The 23,203-nt window shown below is 54.8% G+C and overlaps 2 protein-coding genes across 2 annotated transcripts in view; both read left to right on the top strand.

The window, feature by feature from the left end:
• The window catches only part of LOC126016963 (signal transducer and activator of transcription 5B), a 131,149-nt gene that overhangs the window by 55,803 nt on the left and 52,143 nt on the right, over positions 1–23,203 (top strand). The window lies entirely within an intron of this gene.
• Positions 633–21,422, top strand: KCNH4 (potassium voltage-gated channel subfamily H member 4). The gene is made up of 16 exons (XM_049779050.1): positions 633–708; positions 2,578–2,811; positions 3,803–3,949; positions 4,080–4,207; positions 5,361–5,604; positions 5,813–5,970; positions 9,946–10,153; positions 11,774–11,968; positions 12,685–12,884; positions 16,725–16,974; positions 17,686–17,930; positions 18,409–18,447; positions 18,597–18,949; positions 19,210–19,316; positions 19,990–20,063; positions 21,008–21,422. The coding sequence occupies exons 1-16, from the start codon at positions 633–635 to the stop codon at positions 21,401–21,403; spliced, it is 3,054 nt and encodes a 1,017-aa protein (XP_049635007.1). The 3' UTR covers positions 21,404–21,422.

Here is a 23,203-nt window from a genome sequence, read left to right as displayed (position 1 = left end):
TGCTTGAAAATACCGGCAGGCGGCAATAAAGAACTCCCCAGCTTCCCAAGCAAGCGTGGGCGTGGGCGGCGCGGGGAAACCCTTGGGGTGGAGCCTGCAGGAGCCCTCCTCCTGGGGGGGGGGGGTGAAAACCACGCGTGGGGGTGTGTCCTCCGGCAAGCCCAACCCCGTCTCTTCATCCCAGGGCTCCGGGTGGGCGTGTCCCCAAGTGTCTCCAGGAGAGACACGCGTGGGCTGCCCCCCCACCCGCTCCCCTCTGGGAGGAGGCACCCAGGGAGGGGTGCGGGTGTCGCTGGCGGCCCCTCCCCGTGCGGGGCCACGTGGCGGGCGCGGGCCAAGCCCTGGGGAAAGAACCTGGCCCGTGGGGAGATTTGGGGGGGCGGTGGGCATCGAGGCAGACAGGCGGCACCGAGCAGAGTTGCAGGTTTCCTGGCTGGCACAGAGAGAGACGGCGGGCGGCCGGCGGTGGAGGCAGGAGGGAGGGGAGGAGGCAGGCGGGCGCATGGGGCGCCCCGGCCCCGCCGGCAGCGTGCCCCCTCCGGCCCGGCCGGGCTGAACGCCCCCCAAGCCCACCCCACCCCACCCCACCCCTCTTGCGCCAAGCCTCGAACCTGCTGCTCCCCCCCGAGGCCATGCCGGTCATGAAGGGGTTGCTGGCCCCGCAAAACACCTTCCTGGACACCATCGCCACCCGCTTCGACGGCACGCGTAAGTGGGGCGGAGTGGGGGTCCAACTGGGGACCCCAAGTCTCCTCGGGGCTCCTGGATCGGGTGGGATGGATGGGTGAGAGCAGGGATCTGAGCGTCTCTCTAGGAAGTTCCGAAGCTGCGGTAAAGGATTGGGAGCTGCTGAGCATCCTGCTAAACAAGGGGAGGCGAACCTGGGGGAAGAACCTGGGCTGAGGGGGACTGGTAGGGGGTCTAGGTTGGAGCGTTGGGAGGTGGGGAAGCCAGCCAGCAATACGGGGAGACACATGGGGAGCGGTAGGACAGGAGGGCATCTGGCACTTGCAGGTGGGACAGCAAGGTGGGGGAACCTGCTTCCAATGCGCTCCAGCATTCTTGCATTGCCCCCAAAAATATAACAGGAGGGGGAAATGCTTAGACTTTGCTAGCTTTGGTGAGGAGGGGGCTCCTCGGTGTTGAGTGTGTGTCTGCCTTACCAGGGGAAGTGGGGACAGTAGGAGGACAGGATGCCAGGAGAGGGGGGGGAAAGTCCCAGCCCGCCCACCACCACCACCACCACCACCAAGGCGCGGGTTCTAACTTCAGCACCACGGACAGCCGCAGCCCTCCGTCCCGGCTTCCTAGCTTTCTCCCGCTCTGCAGCCCTGGATCCCGGGATCACCCCCTCGCCCTCTTGGGTCCAACCTAGCCAGGGGCTGCGAAGTGGAGAGGAGCCAGTGCGAGAGCAGAAACCTGCCCCTGGGGCCCTCACGCACTCCCCGCCCCCCCACACCTCCCTTGTTTCCATAGCGCCCATCACCCGGGTAACGGGCCTTGGGATGGGAGAAGGAGACTGCTGCCCAAGGCCCAGCACCTCTCAGGCACCTCGGCATCCCCGTTAGCCTCTCCATCCCACAAACCCTCACCTCTTTCTCTCTCTCTGTCTCTCTCTGTCTCTCTCTCTCTCTCTCTTTCTCTCTCTCTCAGAGGTGGCTGTGAGACAGGCCTCACTCCCTCAACCAAGCCTGTCCCTGGATGACCTACAGATTTCCCCCACTACCACCCCTGAAGCTTCACTTTTGCAGGTGGAGGGAGTCAGCTAAAGTTCTGCTCATGGGGTTGCTGGAGCTCTGGCTGCATTACCCCATTTTGTCTGATTTGAGCACTGGGAACCGAGCCTGGGGCATTTGTTCCGGGCTGCTAGACTGAGCCCTTTCTTAGAAGGCAGAGAGTCAGGATCCCCAGCATGGTCTCTCCCCCACCCAGGAGCTGTGTGAATTTGAGTCCTCTCTGGCTCTAGGATGCCCATCCGTGAAATGGGTGTGATATCAGCAGAATCTGCCCTGTCCACTTCTGGGCAGGCTGACAAGGCAGCTCTGGGGGTGCATGGAAAGGACATGGGAGTATCAATTCCCTTTCTCAGTGCAGCTGACCCTCTGTGCCCCCCAGACTTGTTCTCCCCAAATAACTCATGGAGCTGCAGCAGCCCTCCAGTGAGGGAGCTAAAGCATTCCCCACTTTGCAGTGCCTCAACCAGGGCCCAGAAACTTTGTCCTACTTGCCCAAGGTCACACAGCCAGAAAAGGGAGGGCGGTGTGCAGGAATCTAGGCTCTTACTCACCAGCTATGCTGCCTCCTACAGTCATCACTCAGAGATAAGGGGATGGGTCACATGACTCTTAGGGATTCCTGCTCCAAACCCCTCTTAATATCTCTGTCCTCATTCTGGTCCAGCCCCTGAGTCTTTGAGGTCCTGGGCTTTGTCTGCTGACTCTGAAGGGCATCCAGGAAACACAGGGAAGCTTAGGTGGCTTTAAGCTTCTGGCTCTGGCAATTCTAACCATAGCTGGGGGAGGCACTGCCCACCAGGAAGCTCAGACTTGATCTGACCTTGACCTCTTCTTCTTACAGACAGTAACTTCCTGCTGGCCAATGCACAGGGCCCCCGGGGCTTTCCCATCGTCTACTGCTCCGACGGCTTCTGTGAGCTCACAGGCTACGGCCGCACCGAGGTCATGCAGAAAACCTGCAGCTGCCGTTTTCTCTATGGCCCTGAGACCAGCGAACCGGCCCTGCAGAGGCTCCACAAGGCCCTGGAGGGTCACCAGGAGCACCGAACTGAGATCTGCTTCTACCGCAAAGATGGTGAGAGGCGCTGGCCCACCTCGCAGCCCTGTTCAGACTCTAGGCCACTCTCAGAGTTCTCTCAGCATCACAGAGATCTATGTGGGTCCCTGGCCTGCCACAAGTTGACTGACACTGAGCGTATCCCTGATGTTCTCTGGTCTTTGATTGCTGACTTAACACCTGGGGTCCTTTTGTGCTTCACGTGTGTGCAAAGGGCAAAGAGAGGCTCAATAACCAAGCATCAGCTTTGCATGCAGAAGGCCCGGGTTCTGTCTGGTTCTGTGACACACACACACACACACACACCCCAAACACAGCTGGGAGCAATTTCTAGGCAATAGCCAAAAACCAAAGCAAAGCAAAACAAAACAACCTCTAGCTGGAGTGATAGTACAGCAGTAGGGCATTTGCCTTGCATGCAGCCGACCTGGGATGAATCCGGGTTCAATCCCTGGCATCCCATATGGTCCCCCGAGCCTGCCAGGAGTGACTTCTGAGCACAGAACCAGGAGTAACCTTTGAGTGCTGCCAGATCTGGCCCCAAAACAAAATAAAACAAAAAAACTATTTAAGGGCTAGAGCAATAGGGTAATTGCTTTGTATGCAGCCAATCCAGGACGGACCACGGTTCAATTCCCAGCATCCCATATGGTCTCTCAAGCCTGCCAGGAGTGACTTCTGAGTCAGAGCCAGGAGTAACCCCTGAGCGCCAGTAGGTGTGATCCAAAAACAACCAAAGAAAACTTATTTGTTTGTTGTTTAATTTTTAGGCCACACCTGGCAGCAGCAGTGCACAGGGTTCACTTCTAGCAGGATTTAGGGGAATACATGTGGTGCTGGGGATGGAACCTGGGTTAGCCACATGTGCAAGGCAAATGTCCTACCCACTGTACTATCTCTCTGGCTGTTGCAAATCAATCTCTGCTGAACTCCTTGACTCTGTCTAAGATGTAGGAGTGGGGGGGGGTTGGGGCTGCTCCAGCCCACCTCAGCATCCCTCTCCCCACAGGCTCAGCATTCTGGTGCCTCCTGGACATGATGCCGATCAAGAACGAAATGGGGGAAGTCGTGCTTTTCCTCTTTTCCTTCAAGGACATCACTCAGAGTGGGGGCCCAAGTCTGGGCCCCCCGGGGCTCCACGGAGACAGTAATCATGGTAACTGGGAGAAGATGGAGGGTGGTGAGGGTCATGAGTGTCTTGAGGTTCTTGCTTAAGACCATTTAAGACTTGCCCCTGCAAAGCCTCCTGAGCCATGACCCCACTTGACTCCATGCTTTCTCCCCAGAAAACTCCCTTGGCAGGAGAGGAGTCAGTTCAAGGCTTCGCTCGGCCAGGAGGCAGAGTCGAACGGTCCTACACCGCCTCACTGGCCACTTTGGACGTCGGGGCCAGGGAGGCATGAAAACCAACAATGTGAGTCCCCTCCACACCCACAGCACTGCGCCTCCCCCCTGCACTTCTTGTTCCAATCGAGCTCCCAGTTCATCTCTCAGTGCCTCTCTCTAGCCTCTAGGGGGTCACACACACGCTTCCAAAAACCACTGCCCCCACTTCTCCTGTCACCACTCCCTTTGCAGCCCTGTAATGAGCCCTTTGTTGTGACTATCATAGGATAGTGCTCTAGTGACAATGGCATCTCTAGATGATGGGCAAACTTCATGGTGAGTCCTGAGGAAAGCCCTCTCTTAGGGTGTGGAATCTTGCCATGAAAAGTTCATTTTCCACTGTCACTCCTCAGACCTCAGTGAAGTGGAGGTTTGAGTCTGACTCTCTGTAATAGTCTTTCAGGGCTACAGAGCATAATAGGATGAGTTTGCCAGCCTTCCTCTGCACCCCCTGGGAGAGACCTGCTCCCCATGGGGCACCCAGATCCCAAGAGGAACTTGAGCAAAGACTTAGTGACCTAGAGGCCAAAGAGATAGTACAGTGGGTAGGTTCTTTGCTTTGTATGCTACTGACCTGGGTTTGATCCATGATACCCCATATGGTCCTCAGAGTGCATCTTGAGTCCATACCTGAGTGCAGAGAGTCAGAATGTGTTCCACAAACCAAGAAAAACCCTGAGTACAGACGGATACGCCCCACAAATCAAGACCAAAAAAAAAAAAGAGTGATAGACTCATTGACCTTCTCAAGAAGGCTTGTCTCAGTTTGCTTGTCACAGTTTGCTTGTGCTTTTTACATACCCACCGTGAAACTTGATTGATTCTGTTTGACTTTTTGTTTGTTTGTTTGTTTTTGGGCCACATCTGGCAGTGCTCAGGAGTTACTTCTGACTCTGCACTCAGAAATCGCTCCTGGCAGGCTCTGGGGACCATATGGGATGCCAGGAATCAAACCTAGGTCCATCTCGGGTCAGCCTCGTGCAAGGCAAACGCCCTACCCATGTGCTATCTCTCTGGCCCAGAAACTTGATTGATTCTGAAGCATACTGTAGTAATGCTTGGCACCGCTGCTCCTGTCTCCTAGTCTGGTCTCAGGATGTGCCCACCCCACATCTCCCTGCCCCCCCAACCTCTGTCTCTCTTTTCTCCAAGTGTTCCCAACTGCTACCCTCTTCCTGCAGAATGTCTTTGAACCAAAGCCATCAGTGCCTGAGTACAAAGTGGCCTCCGTGGGGGGCGCCCGCTGCCTCCTGCTCCACTACAGTGTCCCCAAGGCTGTCTGGGATGGCCTCATCCTCCTGGCCACTTTCTACGTCGCCGTCACCGTCCCCTACAATGTCTGCTTCTCAGGGGACGACGACACGCCAATCACATCACGGCACACTCTCGTCAGTGACATCGCAGTGGAGATGCTCTTCATCCTGGGTCAGATTCTCTGCTGGGGGTGGGGACCCCCATCATTGCTGGGCTTGGGCTCCCTGACCTGTATCCCCAGCCCTAGAACCTTCAGCATTTTCCCACACCAGAACCTCCCATTTCTGCCTCACGCTCTATTTTGGGTTAGTTCCAGTTGCCCAACCTTCTCAGGCCATGGCCCCCAACTAACAGCCTCTTGCACCTCCATTCCCTCCAGATATCATCTTGAACTTCCGCACCACCTACGTGTCCCAGTCTGGCCAGGTGGTCTCGGCACCTCGCTCCATTGGCCTACACTACCTGGCTACCTGGTTCTTTGTCGACCTAATTGCTGCTTTGCCTTTCGACCTGCTTTATGTCTTCAACATCACAGTGGTAAGTGACTCTGGAACCACTTGCCCCCCAAATGCCCTCCTAAGCTGCAGCACCTACCAACAGAGAAACCCCAGCCCAAGTGCACAGCCCTTCCCGCTGACCCTTCTTCGAACAGCTGTGGGCAATTGCTATGGCTGGAACCCTGTACTTGAAACCCAGAAGGCCTGGGAGGGCCTACACTCCTGGGGAGCTCAACTCCCCATCTCCAAAGGAAGCACAGACAAACGAGAAGCTAACTAGGGCTACCAGGGCGGCACTGGTCGGCTGCCAAGTGAGTGGTAACTTTTCACATTTTTAATTAACAAACAACCGATGAGCATTTAGCTGTCTGCAGAGCAGAGTGGTGCCTGGTCATTGTGGGAAAGGGGACAAAATCCAGTACCCCAACAGCAAAGCTGGTGAGGAGGTGGGACAGCTGGAGAACAGGGAAGGAACAGACGAGATGAATGGGGTAGAAATAAGGGCCTGGGCATTGCAGTGATTTGGGGAGATGCCCAAACTTTGCTGACCTTGGAATTCCAGACTAGAAGTTGGACTAGAATAGGGTTAGAATGCAGAGAAATGGTGGGAAATCCAGCCAGCACCTGGGAGGTGTCTGGGAAGGCTCTGGAAGGAGAGGAGACTGTAGCTCATCGACAGAGGGGGTTTAGCTGGCAAGAGATGAGGAGAGAGTATACTTGGGGGGAGCATAGTAAGCCCAGACAAAGAGGGAGACACTGGGGTGGGTTTGAGGCTAAATGCCAGGGTCTAGGTCCTCCCAGTTCTTAGGACTTTGGGGGCCACCTGGATGTGCCCTGAGGGTCAGCTGGGCACCTGGTGGGCACAGAATCTTTTCAGATTTAGGATGAGGGAGCCCCACCTGTGTCCCCAGACCCCCTTGGTGGTTGGGTGGGGAGGTGGGGAGCAGCTTCCCGCCTGCTCCTCTCTCTGCCACACTCAGCTATAGCGGGAAACCACCTACACGCAGCCCGATTTAACTAGCCGCCAACGGGCTGTGGGCCTCCTCTCCTGGCTGTGTACACGTGTGTGCAAGCTCCCACACACGTGCGTGTGTGTGAGTGTGTGTGTGTGCGTGTGTGTGTGTGTGTCCTGTCCAAGCAGGGACCCCCCACCCCCAGAGTGCAGCCCTCCACCCGCCAATGCCAGACTGTGTTAGCCTGGCGGACAGCTGTCATGAGAGTTGCAGAGCGCCCCCTGTCGCTCCTCCTAGGCATTTCTCCCTCTCCTGGTTTCCCCCCCCCCCCCCAATTCTTTCTTGCTTGCCTTCTTTTTTTTTTGCCACACCCAGCAGTGCTCAGAGTTTACTCCTGGCTTTGCTTTCAGGGATCACTTTTGGTGTGGCTCAAGGGACCATTTGGTATGGCAAGGGATTGAACCTGGGTCTACCGCGCAAAGAAAATTCCCTACCTGCTGTAGTAGGGTTCTGGCCCATCCCTGTAGGATTCTTTACAGTTCCTTCTGTTCTTACACAGGCCTGATCACATAGAAACCTCACAATAACCACTTCAGGCCAGCTGTTTTTTCATTTCTTTCTTTCTTTTTGGGTTTGGTTTTTGGGTCACATCCGACAGTGCTCAGAGGTTACTTCTGGCTCTACGCACAGCAATCACTCCTGGCAGGCTCGGGGGACAATATGGGATGCCGGGCTTCAAACCACCATCTGTCTGCATGCAAGGCAAACGCCCTACCTCCATGCTATCTCTCTGGCCCCCTCTCTTCTTAATTTTTTTTTGTTTTGTTTCTTTGGGCCACACCCAGTATTGCTCAGGGGTTACTCCTGGCTAGCTGCTCAGAAATAGCTCCTGGCAGGCACGGGGGACCATATGGGACACCGGGATTCAAACCAACCACCTTAGGTCCTGGATCGGCTGTTTGCAAGGCAAACGCCACTGTGCTATCTCTCCGGCCCCTCTTCTTAATTTTTAACTTTTTTTGTGTGTGGGGGGGTCACACCCAGCAGCGCTCAGGGGTTACTCCTGGCTCTATGCTCAGAAATTGCTCCTGGCAGGCTCAGGGGACCATATGGGATGCCAGGATTCAAACCACCGACCTTCTGATTGCAAGGCAAACGCCTTACCTTCATGCTATCTCTCTGGCCCCAACTTTTTTTTTCAATTGGGAGAATTGGCAGTCACATCCAGTAGTATTCAGGGGCTACCCTGGTTCTGTGCTCAGGGAGTGCTACTGGTGAGGCCTGAAAGACTATGTGGTACCAAGGATGGAACATTGGCTGGCTACATGCAGGCAAGTACCTTAACTCTGGTGCTATGTCTCTGGCTTGATTTCCCCTATTTTTAGAGGTATCTGCAGGTTAAGTGACTTAATGAATCACAGCTAGCAACAGTAAGCAGGAAATTTGAACCAGGTCTGCAGCATCCTGGTCCAGTTCCTTTCCACATACCATCATCTTTAGAGGAATCTAGGACATTTGACTAGAAGGTCTGACTGAAAGAACTATGGGGAGAGATGCTGGGGGTGGCTGGAGACTGAGCAAAGGGAATAAATGAGCAGGCACTGAAAAAAGCCAGGCTGGAACATTCTGTTCCAAGGAGGAAAAGAGGGTCCCAAGGGAAAGGGTCCTGGTGGCAGTGAATTGGTGGAAGCCTTTAAGTACCCAAGTTTAGAGTCAGGAGTTGTGCATTTAGGGCCCCTATGGAGGGCCTATGTGGGTGAATCAAGAACACCCCATTTCCAGTTCCTTCAGTCGGGGCTGACTGGGGGTGTTTCTGGAGGACCTTCCCATCTGTTCTCCTGGGACTACTCGAGGGCCCCACCTAGAGGACTGGCCTGCTCCTCATTTTTAGGAAGTGTTAGCTGCAGCAACAAGGCAATGCGCCCTTGGTAGCTGATGCTCACAGGCCTTTGCAAGGTTCAGCCAGCCCTGTGGGTCCTGCCAAAGGCTGAGGCTCACATCCACGCTCCTCTGTTTCCCTCCACATTTCAGCACCAGCCTTTCTCCTGCAGCTGGTCTGCATAGGAAAGACCCCTGACCTTCCCAGGTCTGCTCTTCCAGACTCTGGTACTCTGGGGAATCAGGAATAATTTCCACAGTGCCTCCTCATACATGGGACTCCAGGGTCAGGGTAAGGCATGTATTATGCCTCCCCTGCCTCTGACCAGGGCTTGCTCTTATCTACTCCTGGTGCTACGAGGCATCATGGCACAGAGTAAGCTGCCATCAGAGTTCTGCATTGTCTGTGTGACCTTGAGCAACTCACTAGTCTCTATGACCTTGGCTTACGCAACTGCAAATGAGGTGCCATGATGGTCAGTGGCCTGTAGGCAGATTGTTGTGGCATTTTCTTTCCAGTTAGAATGACAAGGAGTCAGAGAGATAGGACAGCAAGGAAGCTGTCCAGCCTTGCAAGTGGCTGACCCAGGTTTTATAATAGTTCCCTAAGCAGGGCCAGAGTGATAGGGGCTGGAGTGATAGTCCAGTAAGTAGGTGTTTAACTTGCATGTGGCTGACCTGAATTCAATCCCCAGAATCCCATATAGTCCCCTGAGCACCATCAGAAGTAATACGTGGGAGCCGGAGAGATAGCATGGATGTAAGGCATTTGCTTTGCATGCAGAGGGACAGTGGTACAAATCCCGGCATCCCATATGGTCCTCCGAGTCTGCCAGGAGTGACTTCTGAGCGTAGAGCCAGGAGTGATCCCTGAGCGCTGTGACCCAAAAACAAAACAAAACACACAGACAAATAAACAAAAAAACAACAACAACAGAAGTAACGTCTGAGTTCAGAGCCAGGAATAATCCCTGAGCATCGCTGGTTGTCTCCTTCACTCCCCCCTAAAAAATAACGCCCTGTGAATCACCAGAAGTGACCCCTTGACTCAGTAGTCAGTCTCTCAAGAGTAGAAATGTTTTTCCTGCTGCCCCTGCACACCCCCACATACCCACTGCAGAGGGCTGGGCCAGGTAGGAAGACTTGGAAGCATGTGCCTCTGACTTCCCCATGCCTTTCCTCAGACCTCCCTGGTGCACCTGCTGAAGACGGTGCGATTACTGCGGCTGCTGCGACTGCTGCAGAAGCTGGAACGGTACTCCCAGTGCAGTGCCGTGGTGCTCACATTACTCATGTCCGTCTTTGCACTCCTCGCCCACTGGATGGCCTGCATTTGGTACGTCATCGGGCGCCGAGAAATGGAGGCCAACGACCCGCTGCTCTGGGACATCGGTGAGCCACCAACCCCGGGTTTTCTCCAGACTCTGCCCCACAGCTGATGCCTCCAGCTATGCTCATGCCCATCCTTCCCCAGGCCACTCTTCCACCAACAGACATATATATAGTTCCTGCCTCAGGAACTTACTGAGGATCAGGGCTCCCACCGAGACTAGGATGGGGGTCCTGGCTGGCCTCGCAGGTCTAGCAGGGGAAGGAATTCAGTGACAATCAGTGCATGGTGTGTGGCACAATCTTATGGTGCAGGACGAAGGTGGGTGTAGGGTAGGGGCAGGCAAAGCAATACCCCAGTGGCTCCTTACTGCTCTCATTACAGGGTGCACCCTGTCCATATCCTCTAGAGTTCTGCAGCTCTCTCTGCTCCTGCCTCCACACTGGCCTCCCTGCAGAACTCAGGATAGGGAGGCTGCTGGAGGAGGAGATGATGCTCAGAGGTTATTCCTGGCTCTGAACTCAGGAGTTACTCCTGATGGTGCTCAGGGGATTATAGGATTCTGGGGTAGAGCAAAAGTCTTGTGCACAAGAAGCCTTGAGTTTGGTTCTGTACCCTAAAGAGGAAAAATCAACCCAGAGCTTAGGGTGCTCTGGTCTGACTCTGCTCATGTTCTCTCTGGATGCCTCTCCCTGTATTCCCTTCCCCATAAAAATCACCTTCCGGGGCCTGGAGAGATAGCACAGCGGTGTTTGCCTTGCAAGCAGCCGATCCAGGACCAAAGGTGGTTGGTTCGAATCCCGGTGTCCCATATGGTCCCCCGTGCCTGCCAGGAGCTATTTCTGAGCAGACAGCCAGGAGTAACCCCTGAGCACCGCTGGGTGTGGCCCCCTCCAAAAAAAAATCACCTTCCCTCCCTCCTTTTAGACCTCCCTCCTTCCTTTTCTTCCTTCTTCCCTTCCTTCCTTTTTTTTTCCTTTTTCTTCCTTCCCTCCCTCCCTCCCTCCCTCCCTCCCTCCCTCCCTCCCTCCCTCCCTCCCTTCCTTCCTTCCTTCCTTCCTTCCTTCCTTCCTTCCTTCCTTCCTTCCTTCCTTCCTTCCTTCCTTCCTTTCTTCTTTCCTTCCTTAACTAGCAGTGCTCAGGGATTATTCCTGAAGTGGCTCAGGGGACCATATGGGGTACCAGGGTTGAACCTGGGTCAACTATGTGCAAGGCAAGAGTCCTGTCCACTATTTCTCTGGGCCTTTATTCCTTACAGTTTTAACTCCAATTTTCCTTTCTAAGGAAGACATGCAAGAACTTTAGCCCTCCCCGGACCAGGCCGGCTCTCCCTGACCTCTCACTGTTTCTAAGACACCATCTGGTTCCTTTCAATCACTCACTTATCTTATAGGTGTCAAGGGACAGTGTCTGGTGGACAGAAGTGTTAGTCTTTGGAGGGGAGTCAAGAGAATAGAGAGTGGGAGGGGGCTGACCAGGCAGTAGTGAGAGACTTGGTACCCCATAACTTTAGCTGACACCAGTCTCCAGTGGGGAGCCGCGGGCCACTCCCTGCATGTACTGAGTCAGTGGATGCAAACCACCCCTCCCTTTGTCAACACTTGCTAAGGTCAAGTATGGGAAGTCCAGGGAACTGTGGCCCTTCCGCAGCCCTGTCTCCTTCCATCCTTCCCTCTGCCCAGGCTGGTTGCATGAGCTGGGCAAGAGACTGGAGGTGCCCTACGTGAACGGCTCTGCCGGCGGCCCATCCCGGCGCAGCGCCTACATCGCGGCGCTCTACTTCACCCTGAGCAGCCTCACCAGCGTGGGCTTCGGCAACGTGTGCGCTAACACAGATGCGGAGAAAATCTTTTCCATCTGCACTATGCTCATAGGCGGTGAGATTGGACTCCTGCACCCATGCCCGGGGACCCCTGGTGTCCTTCAGCCTGCACTTCATGCACCAGTTGTTTTCTCAACTCTTAGCACATGCTGGCCTTTGGGGTGTCCCACAAAGAGGAGTGCCCTCTTGCCAAGGGAATGGGAAAGTCAAGTCTTAGGGAGAGGGGTAAGAAGATGCATTTTTGGGGCCAGGAAGGTGGCGCTAGAGGTAAGGTGTCTGCCTTACAAGTGCTAGCCAAGGAATGGACCGCGGTTCCATCCCTCCGAGTCCCATATGGTCCCCCCAAGCCAGGGGCGATTTCTGAGCACATAGCCAGGAGTAACCCCTGAGCGTCAAACGGGTGTGGCCCAAAAACCAAAAAAAAAAAAAAGATGCATTTTTGTTTGTTTGGATTTGTTTGTTTTCTATTTTTGATCTTTGGGCCACAACTGGCAAAGCTCAGGGGTTACTCCTGGCTCTGAGCTCAGAAATCGCTCCTAGGATGCCGGGTCTCGAACCTAGGTCCTTCCCTGGTCATCCTCGTGCAAGGCAAATGCTATCACTACAGCCCAAGAAGATGCATTTTCTGACCTGAGTGAGCAACAAGCACCAGTGGGTGTGCACGAGCCTGCTGGCATGTCAGGAAGCTAGAGCTACCCAGGACAGTGCAGGGCAGGGTCGGGGTGCAGGGGGGACAGCTCCCTTGACCCACTGCTGCCTGGCTCGCTGCAGCGCTGATGCATGCCGTGGTGTTCGGCAATGTGACGGCCATCATCCAGCGCATGTACTCCCGCCGCTCGCTCTACCACAGCCGCATGAAGGACCTTAAGGACTTCATTCGTGTGCACCGCCTGCCAAGGCCGCTCAAACAGCGCATGCTTGAGTACTTCCAGACCACATGGGCCGTCAACAGCGGCATCGACGCCAACGAGGTAGGACCCGCTGTTCTGGGGCGGCAGTGTCGGCGAGGGTGTGTGTGTTAGGGAAGTCTGCCTCCCTAAGTTGGTTTTTTTTGTTTTGTTTTGTTTTGTTTTGTTTTGTTTTGTTTTGTTTTGTTGGGAGGGCCACATACCACTGCATCAGGGCTTACTCCTGGCGGTGCAGGGGGTCCAACTGGGGTGTTGAGGATCAAACCCAGTCAGCCAAGTGCCCTACCTACTGTACTATTTCTCTTGCCCCTTTGCACTGAGTTCGAACAGGAAATCTGGGGGGCTCATAGAGTAGATGAGCTATTCATAGAAGCACTCACTCACTCAACTCCAACTCCCATTTTTGGGTGGGGAGGCCAGAGTTACTCCTGACTCTGGGCTCAGAAATCACTCCTGGGGCTGGAGAGATAGCATGGAAGTAAGGCGTTTACCTTGCAAGCAGAAGGTCAGTGGTTCGAATCTTGGCTTCCCATATGGTCCCCTGAGTTTTCCAGGAGCGATTTCTGAGCATTGAGCCAGGAGTAATCCCTGAGCACCACGGGGTGTGATCCAAAAACAAAAACAAAAGAAAAAGAAAAAAAGGAAATCACTCCTAATTCCGAGCCCATAGCCAGGAGTGACCCTGAGCATCAACGGGTGTGGCCCCTAAACAAAATAAAACAAGAAATCACTTCTGAGCAATAGCACAGAGGCAGGGCATTTGCCTTGCATGCTACTGACCCAGGACGGACCTAAGTTCAATTCCTAGCATCCCATATGGTCCTCCAAGCCAGGAGCGACAACTGAGCGCTTGAATAGAGGTTCATCCTGGGTCGGCTGCGTGCAAGGCAAACTTCCTACCACTGTATTATCTCTCCGGCCCCCAAACTCCCTTTTCTGTGACTAGCATATGGATGCTGGAAGGGAGCTCTGGCCTTAGTGAATACCAGGCTCTCTAGGGTCACTCTTTCTAGAGCTCCTGCCTTGGTCTAGCCTCCATACTGGGCCCAAGGCCCCATGATGATTGCATCCAGCCCTTGCCTCAGACCCCAGATGGGGGAGGCAGATGAACCAGCAGGCAGGGGTAGGACTGGACTGGAAGTGGTAGGAGAGACAGGTCCTTGGTGTGTCTGAGTGTAGAGGTGGGAGGTGGCACAGAGGACAAGCATTGGAAAGGACAAGGTGAACTGCCAGACGCCCCTATCAGGCAGAAGGAGCAGTAGGAAAATTCGAGTGGGTTGTCTTGGGAAAGAGGGTGAGATTAGGTTACTGAGAGTGGTCATGAGCCCTGCCTTAGTCCCATCAGGGAGGGATTGGGGAGAGGTTTAGGGAGAGCCAACAAACAGGGAGGTGACAGATCCAGCTCAGGAGTGTTTTTTTTTTTTTTTTTTTTTTTTTTTTTTTTTTTTTTTTTTTTTTTTGGTTTTTGGGTCATACCCGGCTGCGCTCAGGGGTTACTCCTGGCTGTCTGCTCAGAAATAGCTCCTGGCAGGCACGGGGGACCATATGGGACACCGGGATTTGAACCAACCACCTTTGGTCCTGGATCGGCTGCTTGCAAGGCAAACACCTCTGTGCTATCTCTCCGGGCCCAGGAGTGTTTTTTGAATTAAATGTTTGCCTAAGCTTACTTACTCCCAGCTCTGTGCTCAGGGAATCATATGAGGTGCCGAGGATAGAACCAGAGTTGGCTATAGGCAAGACAATGCTTTCATCCCTGTATGGCCCTTGTATTTAGATTTTTTTTTTTTTTTGGTTTTTGGGCCACACCCTGCAGCACTCAAGGGTTACTCCTGACTCTGTGCTCAGAAATCACTCTTGGCAGAAATGGGGGATCATATGGGATGCTAGGATTTAATCTGCCATCGGTCCTGTGTTGGCCACTTGCAAGGCAAACACACTACAGCTGTGCTATCTCTCAGACCCCAGATTTTTATTGGGGGAGAGGGTTAGGCCACACCTGGCATTGCTCAGGGATTAGTTACTCTTGGCAAAACACCTTACCGCTGTTCCACTGTACAGGACCCTGAATTTAGTTTTTTATGATACAAAAATTTTAGCCTAGGGCCCAATGAGATGGATAGTATAGGGTGAAAGCACTTGCCTTGTATGTGGCCTGTCCCCAGTAGGATCCCCCAGCACTACAGGCTCCCCTAGCATATGCATAGCCCCAACTTAAGGCTGGGAAGTGACTTGTGCTGAAGGAGCCATGTCTGAGAGCAGTGGGCATGGGATTTAGTGACCAGCTAGTTGCAGGAAAGCTGAAAGACTTCCACTGCCTGACTTGGGCCAAGGGATAGGTTGACAAAATCACAGGAGGAAGACTGGAGACACTTTTGGGGGTGAAAATGAGCATCTCTGGGTGGGCCATGACGAGGCTAGAGACACAAGTCTTTCCTGAGGTGATCTCTGGGCTCAGAACAAGTGGCAGGGTAATGGCCTGTTGCTGTGTTGCAGGAAGAATGTGGAAACTGAGAAGAAAACCATGGGCAGAGGCAGAGGAGGGAACATCTGGGAAGAACCTGGGGAAGGAGCAATTGCAGAGGTGGAGAGGAAGGGGGGGCTGAAGGTGCATCTACCTGTGAGAGGCCGCCATCAGATGAGGAGGGCCTGGGGCTGGGATATAGTACAGTGGATAGAATACATGCATCTGATCAGGTTCGTTCCAGTCCTGGCATAACATGGTCTAAAAGGTGCTGCCCTAAAAACCCCTGAGCATCACAAGTATGGCCTTGGTACAGGGCCCAAGCAGCACTGTGTTCAAAGGCTGTTGCATTGAACCATTGGTCTGGTCAGCTGAGAACTGCTCATGGGACCCCTCTGTTTAACACTGGGAAGACCCCCCCATAAAAACCCAGATGAACCTTAAATATGGCCCTAGTTCTAGTGTAATGCTGCATTCTCAGGTGGGGACACTGAGGCCCAGAGAGAGAAAACAAATTGCTCAGGTGCCACAAGACAGAGAGTGAGGAGCAGAGCTGACTTCATTTTTTTTTTTTTTTTTTTTTTTTTTTTTGGTTTTTGGGCCACACCCGGTAATGCTCAGGGGTTACTCCTGGCTATGTGCTCAGAAGTTGCTCCTGGCTTGGGGGACCATATGGGACACCGGGGGATCGAACCGGTCCGTCCAAGGCTAGCGCAGGCAAGGCAGGCACCTTACCTTTAGCGCCACCGCCCGGCCCCAGAGCTGACTTCTAATATCCAGACTCCTTCTTGAAAGTTGAGCCATTACATCCTTGTGTGTATTTATAGGGAGAGGGGCAGGCGTGTGTGTGTGTGTGTGTGTGTGTGTGTGTGTGTGTGTGAGAGAGAGAGAGAGAGAGAGAGAGAGAGAGAGAAAGAGAGAGAGAGAGAGAGAGAGAGAGAGAGAGAGAGAGAGAGAGAGAGAGAGAGAGAGAGAGAGAGAGAGAGAGAGAGAGAGAGAGAGAGAGAGAGAGAGATCGATCCTGGGCAGGGGCCTGGTCTGTATCCCCAGAACTTGGGTTAGAAGGTATACACATAGAAGGGGCCAAAGAGATAGCCCATCGGTAGGGTGTTTGCATTACGCGAAACCAATTCAGGGCGGACAGTGGTTCGAAACCCAGCATCCCATATGGTCCCCTGTGCCTGCCAGGAGCGATTTCTGAGCACAGAGCTAGGAGTAACCCTTGAGCGCCGCCGGGTGTGACCCCTTCCCTCCCAAAAAGGGAAGGTATATCATAACAAAGTTGAAGGAGACCCACAGAAGAACTCCTAAAGGCCAAAAGTGAGTCCCTCGCTAGCCCAGGGCATGTTGGAACCATCTTTGGAGATAGTTCAGCACCTTTGCAGCACTCTGGCTGCAGCTGAGGGCGATGGCCAGAATGACCTCTGCCTCTTCTGCAGTTACTGCGTGACTTCCCAGACGAGCTGAGAGCTGACATTGCGATGCACCTGAACCGGGAGATCCTGCAGCTGCCGCTGTTCGGAGCGGCGAGCAGGGGCTGCCTGCGGGCCCTCTCACTGCACGTCAAGGCCTCCTTCTGCGCTCCGGGCGAGTACCTGCTACGCAAGGGGGACGCGCTGCAGGCGCACTACTATGTCTGCTCCGGCTCGCTCGAGGTGCTCCGAGATAACATGGTGCTGGCCATTCTGGGTGAGCTGCTCATCTCCGCCATTGCTGGCCCCAGCCTTCCCAGAGGCCTTGGGAGTGGCCCCAAAACAAGGGACATGCAGATCCCTGGTGGATCCCTGGAATTGTCAGTCCCTTCACCTTACTGTCATTCCCTCTTGACTATTCTCCTCAAATTCTCCCTTTATTCTATCAGACATCCCTCAATTCATCAATTCTTCCCCACTAACTGACCCCCAACTTAATAGTTTATCTCACAACTCTTTCAACCCCTCGCCATTGTTCCTCAGTTCCTTTACTCTTTTTTTTTTTGGGGGGGTGTCACACCCGGCAGTACTCAGGGGTTACTCCTGGCTCTATGTTCAGAAATCGCACCTGGCAGGCACAGGGGACCATATGGACCAGATGGAACCACTGTCCTTCTGCATGAAAGGCAAACGCCTTACCTCCATGCTATCTCTCCTTCCTCAGTTCTTTTACTCTTTAACTGACCCCTCTGACCCCTCATTCTTATCAATCACCTAATTCCATCAGTCATTCCGCAGTGTTTCTAATTGGCCCTCCCAGTGACTATCTCCCAACTTGCCCAGTCATTCCCCACTGACCTTCACCCAGAGCTCGCCCTGGTCCTACCAGAGGACCTGCCTCTGCCACCCTTCCAGTGTACTGTCTGTCCCTCAGAGCCTCCCCTCTGAGTTCTCTGTCCCAGCTGCCTGTCCTATCTTTTATCCACAGGCAAGGGGGACCTGATTGGGGCAGATATGCCTGAGCCAGGTCAGGAGCCTGCATCAGGGGCCACTTCCAACTGCGTGCTGAAGACCAGCGCGGATGTCAAGGCACTGACCTACTGTGGCCTGCAACAGCTGAGCGGCCGTGGGCTGGCCGAGGTCCTCAAGCTCTATCCAGAGTATGCAGCTGCCTTTCGGGCTGGCCTGCTCCGGGACCTCACCTTCAACCTGCGCCAGGGCTCAGACCCCAATGTATGTAGACCCCCTTTCAGAGCAGACCTCTCCTCACTCCAGAGAATACTGTTCACTTCCTTCACCCAGAGACACCCAGCTTTCAACTGTAGTCACCCTCTTCCATTCCTTCTCAACCTGCCCAATATCTTCCCATCCCAGTCCTGCCCCATCGGCCCTCAGCCTGGCCCCACACACCTCCTCTCCCCTTCTACTTTCCTTTCCACCAGCTCATGTCCTCCCAACCACCCCAACAGATTCCTTTCCAGGACCCCCCCCCCATTTGGAACCTGTCTCCCCTGGGGTTCCCGGCCTCCTTTATGTTGCTGGATGCTCAATTTCCTCTGCCCTTGCGGAATTTCTCTGGGAGCCAGAGGTTCCTGGAACTCAGTTCCACAAAGAGGCCCACATCCTCCCACCCCTCAACCCAGAAAGGTGGGCCGGGGTGGGGGGAGGTGCCAGGGGAGTTTGAGTCATCTTGAACCCCATGTCCCCACAGGGTCTCAGTCGCTTTTCTCGATCCCCTCGACTCTCACAGGTAATACGCCTTCCTGGGGGGTTGCATGATAGGTCCCAAGGAGAGGCACCTGCATTTGGTGCCTAAGCTGCAGAGATGGGGTGGGGATGGTTCAGCCCAGGTGTTGTCGCTCCCCTCCCGGCACTACCAGCCATCCCCTCTGCCCACAGCCTCGTTCCGAAAGCCTTGGCTCCTGCTCTGACAAGACACTGCCTTCCATCACAGAGACTGAAGTGGGGGCAGAGGCAGGGGGTGTTCCCAAGCCCCGCCGGCCCCTCCTGCTGCCCAACCTCAGCCCAGCACGGCCTCGGGGCTCCCTGGTCAGCCTTTTGGGCGATGAGCTGCCCCCCTTCTCTGCCCTTGTCTCCTCGCCTTCCCTGTCTCCCTCCCTTTCTCCTGCCCGGGCTGGCCGGGGCCACAGCCCCTCCCCTCAGGGTCCCCCCAGGGGCTCTGCTGCCTGGAAGCCCCCCCAACTTCTCATTCCCCCACTGGGAACCTTCGGACCTCTGGACCTCAGTCCCCGGTGAGACGCCAGCCTCCCCTGCCTCCCCGTACCCCTGCTGGCTTCCAGAACCTTCTTTGGGCTCAGTCTCCAGCATCCCAACCAGTGTTCCTCTCTGTCTCTGCCCCATGTGCACCCCAACCCTTCCTGACCTGCCATAGCTTGCAACCTTCATTCTCTCCAATGGCTGCTCCTCCCCAGCTCCCTAGCGTCCATGCCTGCTCTGTTCCTGTCCTCCCCTCACCCTGTGAGCTGACAATCCCACCCACCCCCTGTCCCAGGATAGTGGATGGCATTGAGGACTCCGGCAGCACTGCAGAGGCATCCACCTTCCGTTTCAGCAGGAGGCCTGAGCACCCTCGACCCCGCCGCCAAGATCCTCCTTCAGGTATGAGCCAGTGGTGGACTTGGCTCCTGGTGGATTCATTTGCCTTTCATCTCACTCTTCCCCATCCATCCCATGCCAGAAGGGCCTGCTGAGTGGCCTGTAAATAAGCCAGATGTGGCCCCTGAGCCAGGTCAGTGGTGGAGACAGTGGTGACACAGAAAGAGTTCTAGGATGGGGTACTAAGGAGGAGAGGAGAGGAGAGGAGGAAGCTCCTTCCTAGAGGAGAGGACCTTTGGTAAATTTGGGTAAATTTCAGAGAGTAGGCAGAGGGTCAGAGAGGCAGTTCAAAGTATTGAGCACCTGCTTTGATGGAAAAATCATGGATTTGATCCCCTGCACCAGTGATCCCCAAGAATCACACCAGGACCTCTGAGCACAGAGCCGGAGGTAGCCCTGGAGCATTACTGGGTGTGATCACACCACACCAATAAAAATGAACAGAACCAACAGAAAACAAAGGACTGGGCCAGGTGGACAGGATGCTACTGTCTGTGCATGGGGGCAGGATGAAGCCTGGCAGGTGGGGTGGCAGCGAGCAGCCTCCAGTGGAGGAATCTGCCTTTCCTACCACCTTCCCAGGGCCCGCTTCTGTATTGCATGCCCATTGTGACAGCTGTGGCCTGGCCAGTGGTCCCCACACTCACCCTGCATCCCCTTGCCTACCCATCTGCAGGAGTCAGACCAGGCCCAGAACTGGCCAGTGAGGCTGAGGAGGTGAAGGACAAGGTGTGCCAGCTGAATCAAGAGGTGGGTCGGGGCAATTCCACCTTCCAACTCTGAACAACACTATGTTGGATCCTGGGCATGAGGGCATTGCAGGATTTGGAGCTAGAGGCCTAAATTCACACATGCACATGGGCCAAGGGACTGAGGGCAAGCTCACAGCCACCTGAACTCCCAGGAAAGGCAGTGGCCATGTTCTCAGTGGTGCCAGTCTGAGATGCCAGCACAGCCCAGACAGGAGCTTCGAGAGTGGCATTAACTGTGGCTGCTGTTGCCCCACCTCCACCACCTGAGGACTCTCTCCTGCAGGGGTCCCTCCCCTCAGCCCTGGGAGATGAGGGCGGATGTGGGGCTGAGGACAGGCGACAGAGCCAGATCCTGTGTGCCCAGACACTGCCTCCGCCTCCTCCCCTGAGATCCCAGTGCTGTCGCCACAGCCACAGCCCTGGGGAGTCACCGTACCTGCTTCTGATAAACATTGGGCATCCCGAGGGGGTGAGGACTAGGGGGTGAGGGTGGCACCTGCACTGGGGGTGGGACCAGGCCCACTCCTTCTCCCCACCTCAGTCCCCCACCCATCACTGCCCAGTGGGTCAGTGGGTCCCCACCTGGAGAAGCTCTGGACTTCCCTGATCTGGAGGTTAAGGTAGAGACAGACCCTCACATGTGTGTTCTGACAAGCTTCTCTGTGGGCTGCTGGATTCATGTTTGTAAAGCAGGGAGCCAAGGCCTGTGCCTCTGTGGGGTCAGCTGAGAGTGAGGTGCCCGCTGGCACATTCCTGCCTGGAACAAATGGGAACTGCAGGGAGAGCAGAGCTTGGCCCAGGCTTTCCTGAAAGGAGGCTCAGCATCTTCTGCCTGCTTTCTCCAGCTACCAAATCAGAGCACAGTTTGGTCAAATGTAGAGGGGGTGCACCAGGCACGGTGATGGAATCTGGAAAAGAAACCATCTGATGCATTTTCCACAGATCTCCCGTCTCAACCATGAGGTGTCTCAGCTGAGCCGCGAGCTACGCCATATGATGGACCTACTGCAGGCCCGGCTGGGCCCTCCCACCCAGCCAGCAGCCTCAGTCTGGCCCCCACATCTGACCTGCTCCCAGCTGAGGCCTCCAGGCATCCCTCCCTTTGGTTCCAGACCAGGGCCTGGCCCCCAGGACACCACTCTCGCTGAGGTCCACTGCCCTGCTGGTGTGGGGCCAGCAGCAGTGGCGGCTGCCCCTACGGACCCAAGACCCTCCACGCTGTCCCCTTACCCCTCTGAACCTGATCCACTGGCACCCTCCCCGGAGCCAGAGGCCTCTCCTTCCACCCCAAGTCTCATGAGGCACAGTTTCCGGTCCAGATCCGACACGTTCCACTGACCCCGGCTCCGGGCCCAGGCCTGTCTGGGGATGCATGGCCGACTGTTGTCCAGGAGGAGGCTGGGCCTCAGCCTCAGATTAGCAGCTACCAGCTGGTCTGGCTGGCTCTGGATTCTCTGGATTTTTCTCACAAAGCCCAGCCACTCCCGACACTGTCCCTTGCCCAAATTGTCCCTGTCCTCCTCTGTGAGGAGGACCACCTGCGGCTGTGGCACTCGCTGGTACGAGATGACCCTATGCCCAGTGGATGGATGGAGTAGAAGGCACGACCCCTCTCTCCCCAGGACCCAAGGAAGGTAGGAATGGGGGAGCAGAGGAAAGGGGGAGGGGCCTCAGATCCAGCTGGGAATGAAGGTGGAGGCAAGGACAGGCTGAGATTTGGTCTCCCCTCAGGGGACAGTTGGCTGACCTTACTGTGAAGTAGGGAGATTTTTTGCTCCATGAATGCTTCAGGCCAAGCCCAGGGCTTCTAGCAGAGACCCTGAAGGCAATGTCTTGGGAAGGGTGAGACCCAGGGCTTGGCTGATGTTTATGATTGTTCATTTATTAGGGGGAGGACACACCAAGGTCTCAGGGCTTACTCCTGATTTTTGGCCAAGGGATAGATTACTCCTGGTGGTGTTCAAGGGACTATATGGAGTGCCAAGAACTGAACCCCGTTAGTTGTGTGCAAGGCAAGCCCCCCAGCCCAATGCACTATCTCTCAGGTTCTCTAATGATTGCCTTTTTTTTTTGTGGTCACACCTGACTGCTCAGGGCAAACTCCTAATGCTCAGGGATCACTTCTGACAGATGCTCAGGAAGTCACATGTGGTGCCTGGGATTGAATTTGGGGTCCGTCGCATGCACAATAAGTGCCTGCCCTGCTGTGCTATCTTTCCCACCTGACTTGTATTTCTTTAGTTAGTAAATTAGATTTTTGGGTCACACCTGGCTGCACTCAGGGTTTCTCCTGGCTCTACGCTCAGAAATCGCTCCTGGCAGGCTCGGGGGACCATATGAAATGGCAGGATTCGAACCACCATCCTTCTACATGCAAGGCAAATGCCCTACCTCCATGCTATCTCTCCAGCACCCTCCCACCTGACTTTTAGAATAATCTAAGATGTCTAGGCCTCCCACTATCAGTCCTGGTGGAGGGGCTCAGCCCATTCCAATCAATCCATCTGATGACCTCCAAACACTTTATTATTCTTTTAGCATTTTACACAAATACAGATTAGATGGTAATATTAACAATCACAAGAGAGCTCTGAGAGGTGATAGCTCAGCTGTAGGGCGTTTGCCTTGCACGGAGGCTAACCCAGGACTGACCTGGTTCGATTCCAGGCACACCACTTGGTCCTCCGAGCCTGCCAGGAGTGATTTCTGAGCAGAGAGTCAGGAGTAACCCCTGAGTGATGCCAGATGTGGCCCCCAAACAAAAAACAAACAAAAACCCAATCACAAGAGAATTTACAGGAAAACTGATCTATCCCTAGGCTGGGAGAGAGTTCAAAAGGTAGGAGCCCATGTTTTATATACATAATCCCTAGGATTTTGTTTTTGGACCACACCCGGCAGCACTCGGTTACTCCTGGCTCTGTGCTCAGAAATTGCTCCTGCCAGGCTCTGGGACCATATGGGATGCCCGGAATCAAACATGGTCTGTATGGGTTGACTGCATGCAAGGCAAATGCCCTATCACTGTGCTATCACTCCAGCCCCCCTAGGTTTGATTTCTGGGACCACTGCATGGCCCCCATGCACCACTTAGAATAGCCCAGAAGCACCTGGTTCCTGAGGACTGTCAGGCATGCC

This window comes from Suncus etruscus, chromosome 1 (assembly GCF_024139225.1).
Source record: "Suncus etruscus isolate mSunEtr1 chromosome 1, mSunEtr1.pri.cur, whole genome shotgun sequence".
NCBI classification, from domain to species: Eukaryota; Metazoa; Chordata; class Mammalia; order Eulipotyphla; family Soricidae; genus Suncus; species Suncus etruscus.
This window is presented reverse-complemented; position numbering and strand designations above follow the sequence as displayed.

What these genes read in the sequence shown, in the direction of transcription:
- KCNH4 (XM_049779050.1), top strand. Translation starts at nt 633, where the DNA reads ATGCCGGTCATGAAGGGGTTGCTGGCCCCGCAAAACACCTTCCTGGAC. An exon ending in GAGGCATGAAAACCAACAAT is followed by an intron (nt 4,208 to 5,360) that starts GTGAGTCCCCTC and finishes CTCTTCCTGCAG; the next exon opens with AATGTCTTTGAACCAAAGCC. An exon ending in ATGTCTTCAACATCACAGTG is followed by an intron (nt 5,971 to 9,945) that starts GTAAGTGACTCT and finishes GCCTTTCCTCAG; the next exon opens with ACCTCCCTGGTGCACCTGCT.